At 29.0% G+C, this 9,877-nt stretch overlaps 1 protein-coding gene across 1 annotated transcript; it reads left to right on the forward strand.

The window, feature by feature from the left end:
- Positions 1 to 4,852: 4,852 nt before the first annotated feature.
- Positions 4,853 to 8,431, forward strand: LOC120080778 (probable 2-oxoglutarate-dependent dioxygenase At5g05600). The gene is made up of 3 exons (XM_039035403.1): positions 4,853 to 6,265; positions 6,586 to 6,916; positions 7,944 to 8,431. Exons 1-3 carry the CDS (start codon positions 5,763 to 5,765, stop codon positions 8,190 to 8,192), a joined length of 1,083 nt encoding a protein of 360 aa, XP_038891331.1. The 5' UTR covers positions 4,853 to 5,762; the 3' UTR covers positions 8,193 to 8,431.
- Positions 8,432 to 9,877: the final 1,446 nt, after the last annotated feature.

The raw sequence follows: 9,877 nt of genomic DNA on the forward strand, positions 1-9,877 counted from the left end.
TTTTATACACATTTTTATTGTATTTACCTTTAATGTTCTCCAATATAATATTTTGTGTTTCAGGTTATTTGGAAGCCGTACAAAATTATTATGCATACTTTGCTCAATTTCTGTACGAATGGTCAAAACATATGGCGGACGATGAGTCCTCTCATATGTTTTCACATTGGTGAATGACATCTTCCTGACAGGGTGATGAAACAATTCAGTTTTCAACAGGATGTCCCATCGCCTTGTAATACTGAACCTCTACTACATGATGTCGACTTAAGGACTGTAAATTGGTCTGAAAAAGTTACACATTTGGTAGTGCGATGGCACTATCGTGCAAGATTTATTGCAGTGAGGGTTTCTATTGAACAGTTTGATAGGGATGTCACTCAAGACTATATTCATTGGTATAATAATATCACAAGGTGCTACTCACTCGTCCAGGAGTAGCTGTGGGTCATCTGGTAAATGAATGAATATTATCTAATTATTTTTAATTTAAATTTATTTAAGTATTATCTAATTGTTTTATACTTCACAAAGATCGAACAACAGTAGACTCTGTGATGTTGTGAATGATTCGAACTAGGTTCTTGCTATATGTAGTGATAACCAAAGCTATATGGAGGAGATATATTATATGTACGATATACCTATTGTTCCTCCACCAGCTCCTAGACGTAGAAGACCTATACGGGAAGAAGATGAGTTTGATGAGGTTGCCCATAATGTGGAAGAGTTTCCCCCTGTGATGCAGACGTAGAGTCAAACTAATTATGTTAGTCCGATGATGATGATGCTAGCATTTGTTTCAGGACATTATGTCTCAGAGGCTGGTCTTTCGTCTTCATACGTGCATGAACATGGTTGGGGTCGTGGAGAGCATAATGAATATTTATATCATGAAGCGTCTGCAGAGGTACCAGAGCAACATCAAGAAGAACTAAAGCAACATCAAGAAGAACTAAAGCAACATCAAGAAGAATTAGAGCAACCTCAAATTCGAAAGTCGACGACGACAACCAATTTGAAATCGATGACGTCCGCCTTGTGGGACACATTGATTTTTGTAATTATTTTTATATAAATGAGATATTTTAATTTATACTTTTTTATTTTTATGAGATATTATTTTTTTAATTTATTCTTTTTAGAGTTTAAATAAAATAATAAAATAATAAAATATTTTTAGAAATTATTTTTATAAAATAGAAAAATTAAAAAAAAGAAAGAAATAAAGAAGAAGGTCAAATGTTGAAAATTCGACCTAGGTGGGTCGAATTTTAAACCCTTAGGTCGAATTTTGAACCCTCGACCTATTAAGAAAAAAAACACAACAATATTTTTCTAAATAATTTCAAAAGTACAATATTTTTATAAATAGTTTTTAAAACTACCATATTTTTTTAATTTTCTCATCAAAGTATCTAGGTGGATTAGATAGTTCATATAATATAATTAGTAAGTAGTAAAAAGCATTCCTTGATCAATTGACATCAAAACTTATAATATCCATCTTGAATTCAGGTTCGGTTCTTTTACTGTTATTTTTAAAAATAGAGAAATAAGAAAAACTATTTACACAAAATAACAAAATTTTAATTTTTTTTTATAGAGGATGATAGAGATCGATAGAAATCTATCCGTGTCTAGTAATGATAGAAACTTATAGAAGTCTATCACTGATAGACGCGGATAGAAGTTTATCGGTGTCTTTTTTGTTATTACTGTAAATAATTTGATATTTTTCTATCTGTGAAAATTTTCCTTCTTTTATCCTACATATTGTAACAATAATAAGAATAATGATAAATAGTAGTAATAACTTAAAATTAGTAAGCATATAGATGATTTTTGATAATATATGAGGTGAAAAATCGAATATCTAACCTCGAGATCATCAATAGAATAAAATTTATGTCAGTTGAGATATGCTCATTTTGACAAATAATAATAAACTTAACTCCACGTAAAACTAATTTAAAAACCATATTCTATTTGATAAAAATTAAACTCTAAATCATTAACTATGAGATTTTTTCAAAATAAGAAATTATTTTAAATGGTAAAACTGTTGAAAATATTTACAATATATAGAAAAATTTTAAAACTATCCATGATAGACGTTGATCAAGTGTCTATCAACGTCCATCATTGATAGTTCTAAAATTTTGCTATATTTTGTAGATATTTTAGTTTATTTTTCTATATTTAAAAATAGCACTTTTTCAAATATAATAAAATCACCAACTTATATACAAATATAGCAAAATGACAAAACATTTCAATTTTACCATTTTGTCATTTTACTTGAAAATATTTTAAACGTTTTATTATTTAAAACAATTTCTCGATCTCTCTCTCTCTTTTTTTTTAAGAATTTAAAATCAAAACATGGAAAGACATGCCTGAGTTACTGCTATCATTAAAAAAAAAAAAAGAAAAAAGAAAAAAAGAATAATAGTGTCTAGTTGTGTTTTTTTTATTCCAAAAATTCTACTTATTTAAATATGAAAAAACCTTGACAAGCTCATACTCCAACTCATGTGATGTGAAATTGTATTGTTGTCATATTTTTAAAATGATCATGTGTATATATATATTTAAATCATATCTCCAATTACTAATTGAGTATTTCGCTCATGAGTTAAATTTGTGTAATCCAATTTAAAAACTTAGATAATTACAAATATGCCAATTCTATAATATAAAAATTACTTATATGTTTATATATATATATATATATATATATGAACTCAAGTTTACATAAAACATGATTTTTGAAAGAATAGCTACTAATTTTAAGGTTATTTTTAAATATAATAAAATGGACCAAAATATTTATAGATATAGCAAAATTTTATTGTCTATCTACAATAGATTACGATGGATCATGATAGACTGCTATTTATATTTATCTATGTTATGATAAACACAAATAATAGTATGTCACGTCTATCATAGATAGACAATGATATTTTGCTATAATTTATAAATATTTTAAGTGGTTTTATCCTTCAAAATAACTTCTTCTATTCGTAACATTATTCCTTTTTTTTTAGAGTCCAAATTAATTAATAATTTTGAATGATTTGTTTAGTTGGTTTAATTATAAGATAAAGACAAAATGGAAAAGGTATAAATAAAATAAATTGTTTATTAAAGAAAAAAAAACTAGAATGGATAGAGTTCCGTGTTATGTAGAAATTGTTAAAAATATTTTTTAAAAAGAATATAAATAATAAAAGACCGTATGAATCCAAAAATGATATCCGTATTTATCAATATTTAAAGAATATGACATTTTCATTGCTGCGTGTCGGCCATGTCAATTTCAGTTGCCCCATCAACCACCCACAATTGCAAAATCCCCAAAGTACCCTCCGTTAAAATATCATTTTCGTCTATATATTTATTGTTAGGTTCTTTTCCAAAAGAAATATAGTCTTTATTAGCTCTCTTCATTTAGTCAAATTCGATAAAATTACTTTTGAAAGACTAAATTTATAATTTATTTAAAATATAAAGAAAAAAATTGAATAATTAAGATCTTGTTTCATAGTCATTTGGTTTTTAATTTTTGAAAATAAGTTAATTTCTCTCAATTTCTTACCATAGTTTTCATCTTTAAGTAAAAGAGTTGAGTTCTTAGCAATTTTTTTTAAGGTATCGTTTGGTAACTATTTGGTTTTTGGTTTTTGGTTTTTGGGTTTTAGTTTTTGAAAATTAAACAAATAAACATCTCTTCCACCTCTATTCTAACCATGTTTTTAAAACAAAACCAAAACTTGAAAACTAAAAAAATAGTTTTCAAAAACTTATTTTTGCTTTTAGATTTTGGTCAAGAATGTAATTCTTCTATCTAAGAAAGATACAACTATGGTAAGAAAATGAGAGAAAAAACCAAAAATAAAAAATAAAGTGATTACCAGTAGAAAAGTAAATTTTAAAATACCAGTAGAAAATACGAGATTTTAAGTTTTCAAAACTTGACTTGGTTTTTTAAAATACCAGTAGAAAAGTAAATTTTCAAAAACAAAAATATATCAAATGATTATCAAGCGTGACCGAGATGAATATGAAATAAAATGAAAAAGAACCTCAAGGTCGAGAATCAAAATAATATTTTAATAAACAGAATATTTAATTTATTATTCCTTTTAAAAAAAAAACAAAAGTGGACTATGTTTTTTTAAGTCCACAAATTGCCCCCATATTATTCACGTTTCCTAATTTCATCCAGTCATTTCCCACTTATTTCTCCGACCTAAAACCTAAGCCTGAGCTCTCACTTTCCCTATGTTTTTACTTTTTTACCCTTGCATTTACTTCCTTCTTCTCCGACCCTCCACTCTTTATCACCTGGGTTAATGTCTTTTTAACCCTCTTTTACCATTTATGTTTTTACTTTTTTACCCTTGCATTTACTTCCTTCTTCTCCAACCCTCCACTCTTTATCACCTAGATTAATGTCCTTTTAACCCTCTTTTACCTTTTTTTTTTCAAATCTGGGAATTCAATTGGAGCCAAATCATCTACGACTTTCATGAATTAAAATCGTTTTTTCGAAATACGAGACAAAAAATGTATGGTCATGTACTATTTGATCGAAAAGCACATGAGATCACACGTTGTTGTCGATAATTTTTCCTGACAATATATGGAGTAGGGAAATTGAAGATCTCATCGTAATTTTATAGATTGGGATAGCATGTCCTTTCTATTTTCTATTTTCTCATATTTAATCATTTACACGGGAATGTTTTTTTTTTTTTTTTTTTTTTTTTTTTTTTTTTTTTTTTTTTTTTTTTTTTTTTTTTTTTTTTTTTTAATACTTTTGTGTTGTTTAATTTTGAATATAAGAAAGAAGGAATTTGTCCTCACACTTTATTGATTATCTATATTCCATAACATTTGACAATGTACGTAATTAATCTTTCTCTCTCCTTGTGATGAACATGGTTGAGTTTACTTTTCCAATCCCTTTTTATATTTTGAAATGCAAGATGTAAAGTAAGCTGATTTTGAACATTTTATGATCTCTAGCATTTCAATAATGTTCTCTCTTTCTGTCTTTAAACCCTTAAATCTTCTATTTTTCCTTAAAGAAACTATCTGCAAATATAATCCCGAAAAGATATATATACCAACCTGCGCACCTAAATTTGATACTATTAAATAAAACAAATACAAATAACCCACCGCAAAAACTCAACACATATGAAAACGAAATCAACTACGTGTAAATATCACTTCAAAACACTTACCCACAAAGTACTATTAATTAATCCATCAAAACACTTGTCATACAAAATTTGGTAATTTTTTTTTTTTTTTTTTTTTATAATTTTTACCTCAAATATTAAGACAATTCAATAAAAAGCGTTCATAAAAGACTCAATCCTATCACCTTTAAGGAAAAGGTACTCAATATATATGTAGATGAATTGATCTATTCCAACCTAAACAAATTCCATATGATATAAATTAACCACGTGCATCAAATCAAAAAATATAACATAAATATTCAAAAAAAAAGAAAAAGTCTCTTACCCTCCTCCAATTTTACTCTTTTTTTTTTCTCCAATGAAGAAGGTTGTAATATTTATATATAAGTGATTAATCGTACTTGGTTGTGCTAAATTTAAAAAAAAAAGGGAAAAGAAAAAAAGCAGCTATACGATTTGGATTTTTTTTTTTTTAACGAATTTCGAATTTATTTATATAAATAAATATCAACCTTGGAATTCCAAGAGCCTTCCTTGGCCGTGATGACTAACCTGAACCAAGATTGGCCCGAACCCATAGTTCGTGTCCAATCCCTCTCCGAAAGTGGCTGCCCCGTCGTCCCTTCCCGCTACATCAAGCCACCGTCGGACCGTCCCACCGCTTCCACGGTCGCCTCCCCTGCCGTCAACATCCCAATCATCGACATCCGCAGCTTCGCTCTCGACCACGACGACTCCCTTCGACGTACTATTCTAAGCCAAGTCTCCGACGCTTGTCGCAATTGGGGATTCTTTCAAATCATCAATCACGGTATCCGGGCGGAGCTTCTGGACGATGTCCGGCGTGCGTGGCATGATTTTTTCAAATTGCCGGTGGAAATGAAACAAGCTTATGCTAATAGTCCTAAGACTTACGAAGGCTATGGTAGCCGCCTTGGTGTTCAAAAAGGAGCTATTCTTGATTGGAGTGACTACTTTTTTCTTCATTACCTTCCTCCTCGCCTCAAAGACCACAATAAGTGGCCCGCTACACCCGCCTGTATTAGGTACAATCCAACAAAACCTATCTAATTAATATCTTGGGTTTTCTTTTTTGTCTGTATTCTAGATACTTTCTTCGTTATTTCTGGTTTGAAAATTTACACAATGTTCAATACGAAAAGCAAAAATAGCCCAAAATGTCATTTCCACCATTATTTTTACTCGTCGGGCGAGATGGGATTATATCCAAATATGGACTTTTTAGTCAGAGTATATATTTTAATTAATTGAACTATATGTTTAGATTAAAATATATAGAAATTTGAGGGGTGAAAGTGATTTGAAATTGGGGGAATTTTAAAGGGATTTTTATGTTTTAATGCAGGGAATTGATAGAGGAGTATGGGGAAGAAGTAGTGAAGCTAGGGGGAAGATTGTTGAAGCTTTTATCAGTGAATTTGGGGCTTCAAGAAGGGTATCTGCAGAATGCATTTGGAGGAGAAGATGTTGGCGCATGTTTAAGAGTGAATTACTACCCAAAATGCCCACAGCCGGAGCTGACGTTGGGGCTGTCGTCGCACTCCGACCCCGGCGGATTGACGCTGCTACTTCCCGACGATAAGGTTGCCGGACTTCAAGTTCGAAAAGACGATAAATGGATTACCGTCAAACCAGCTCCCCATGCTATTATAGTTAATGTGGGCGATCAAGTTCAGGTTTGTTCTACTCTTGTACTCATTAATATTCAATTGCTAATTCACTTTTCAAGTAAAATTTTCTTTTTTCTAAAGAAATTTTGGTACAACATATTAATATTTAGCCTAAAAAAGAGGCTTCTTCAACTCTCTCTATGCCCATATGCACATGGAGGGGTCTTGTTTTGTTGGACCATTTTTTCCACATACTAAAATCTATTGGTCCCCTAAATAAAACTTTTTTTTTCTTTTAATTTTTGGGTATGTTATTTTTAGAAGGGGAAGGACAAAAAATGGTCCCTTTTGTCAACATGGAAGTCAAGTACCTCATATGATAGCAAATTTGTTCGCAAAGTTCATTAAAGTTATACCCTTTTCATATTGGGTCCTTTTTGTTTGAGAAAAAAATGGCCATATAATAAAAGAAAATCATCTTGGCCAACATTCATATTAAGTAGCATTCTGGAAGGTGAGAATATATCTAAGTTACCAAAAAAATGATTTTAATTTCAATCTTACACTTGGCATTTAAAATATTTCCTTCTACCCACTATCATTTAAAACTTTAAGAGAAAACTAAAAAAAGTTTACATTCAAATATAAGTTCAGTCTCCCTTCAATTTTCAAAATATTTAATAAGTTTTTTCTATTTATTTAATCTCTGAATTTTAAAATAATTTTCATTTTTATGTCTAATAAGTCGTTGACGATTTAATGTTCTTTTAAAATTCACAGAATCCACTAATACATATATAGCTCAAAGTTTTGGACCAGATATATAGTTCGATTTTATATAAAATATATCCTACAATTTCTAAAAGAATTAAATATGTTAAAAAAACCCTATTAAACCACATAATTATAAACTTAGAGACATTTTTAGACACAGATTTAAAAAGTTCATATACCAAACTTATAATATTGAGACTAAAAGATCGGACATAGTACGTACCCGAGATTACGAACGGGTATATATATTTAAAACCCTAAAAGGCCATGAAATTACTAAACTTATGTTTTTGTTTTATTGTGTGTTTTTTGGAAATAGGTTCTAAGCAATGCAATATACAGAAGTGTGGAGCATAGAGTGATTGTGAACTCAGACAAAGAACGTGTTTCATTGGCTTTCTTTTACAATCCAAAGAGTGACATTCCAATAGAGCCAGCAAAAGAGCTAGTTACGCGAAAAAAACCTGCGCTTTATTCCCCAATGACGTTTGACGAATACAGACTTTTCATCAGGATGAGAGGTCCTCAGGGTAAATCCCAAGTAGATTCACTAAAGTCGCCAAGATAACCCACGATTTTGTACAATGTAAAGATCAGAATCAGCCTCAAAGCCCTTTGTATTTTTTTCTTTTTAATATTCCTTTAAATTTTGTTCACTTGTAAATTTCATTTAAAAAGAAAAAGAAAAAGAAATAAACCCCATTAGTCCCACTAGATAAATGTACATCTTCTAGTTTGTACATCCAAAAAGGGAGATATATATATATTTTGAAGAAAAATTAAATTATGTTGTTTCACTTATATTAATTAATATATCTATTATAAATGTTCGAATTTTATTTTAGTCCCTAAATTTTTAAATGTTCATCTTAGTCTATTTTTTAAATAAAAAGATTATTTTGTTCATTTTTATTTTATTCTTTTTAATAGGTTAATGATGTAGATTTAAGAATATATATATATATATAGTAGAACTAATATTCATATATAAGTTAGAGACAAAGTATTTAGAAAGTGAAAATTAAATTAGATTAAAAATAATTTAACAATGACTAAAACATTAGTAAATTATTCTGTAACCTATTATATAGTATAAATATAAAATATAGGGTAATTATTTGAAATGATAAAACTATTGTAAATATTTTCAAATATGACAAAATGTTATTGTCCATCAGTATCATTTCAGTGACTAATCGTGATAGACACTAATATTATATTTATTTATAAATAAGTTGGTTTATTTTTCAAATAAATATTAAAAATTATTATATCAATATATAAATATTGAAAATACAATTATGTAATAAGATATTACAACATTTAATAGACAGACATTTAAATTAGAGTAGTATTTAAATCAATCTAAAATCTCCACACTCATATTTGTAATCTTATATTTTAAATTTTAAAATGTGTCATATATCTCTATAGTCTAATTTTAAAATCATAAATAAGTGGGCCACTTTCTGGACTCTAAAAGTCAACTTATTATAATTTATTCTAACTTGCATCCTATGTCACATGGTGTAGTTACACTTAATTTATAATTTTGTTTCAAATACTTTATGGTTTAAAATTTTTCAAATTATTCTACAATAGGCTTTTATAAAATCAATTCATGGGCCAAACGTATAGAATAAGGTAAATGGTTTGTAAGAAATTGCAAATTATTCTAAGATACCTTTTACCAAATTAATACATGTGTGAAAAAACCCATAATGGATATAGAGCTCTGATCATGTTGCTCAAGAATGACTCTGATTTTGGCTTTATCATCTTTTCTGTCAAATTTTTTAATCTCAAACCTTGTTATAGCCATATTGATTCAGTGAATCTTGAAGCTCAAAGAATTGTTTTCTTAAATGTCAATTACACTAATAGCATTTTGTTCGGCTTAATTGAAATTCCAAGCTCAATTTGATGAAGTTTGATCCAAGTGAGTGTGGTGGTAGTGAAGGAACTCTTATCAAAGAGTACCTATGAGTGGAAATAAGATTGTTCTAAATTCATTGTGACATAAATACAACGTTCACAAACATACATACAAGTTATGCATTTCAGAACAAATTATGACATGCTTTGAAAACTTAAATAAAAAGAAACAAGAGACTCACCTTTGAAGAACTCTTCCTCTGTCGTTCTCTCGCTCTCGTCAAGAACCAGCACCTCTCACTGTCAGTGCAACACCAAGCCAATCGTCTACCAAATCTTGCTGTCGCACACCATCGAATGGTCTTCTACACAAACAAG

The sequence above is a fragment of the Benincasa hispida genome, chromosome 7 (assembly GCF_009727055.1).
Source record: "Benincasa hispida cultivar B227 chromosome 7, ASM972705v1, whole genome shotgun sequence".
In the NCBI taxonomy this organism is placed as follows: domain Eukaryota; kingdom Viridiplantae; phylum Streptophyta; class Magnoliopsida; order Cucurbitales; family Cucurbitaceae; genus Benincasa; species Benincasa hispida.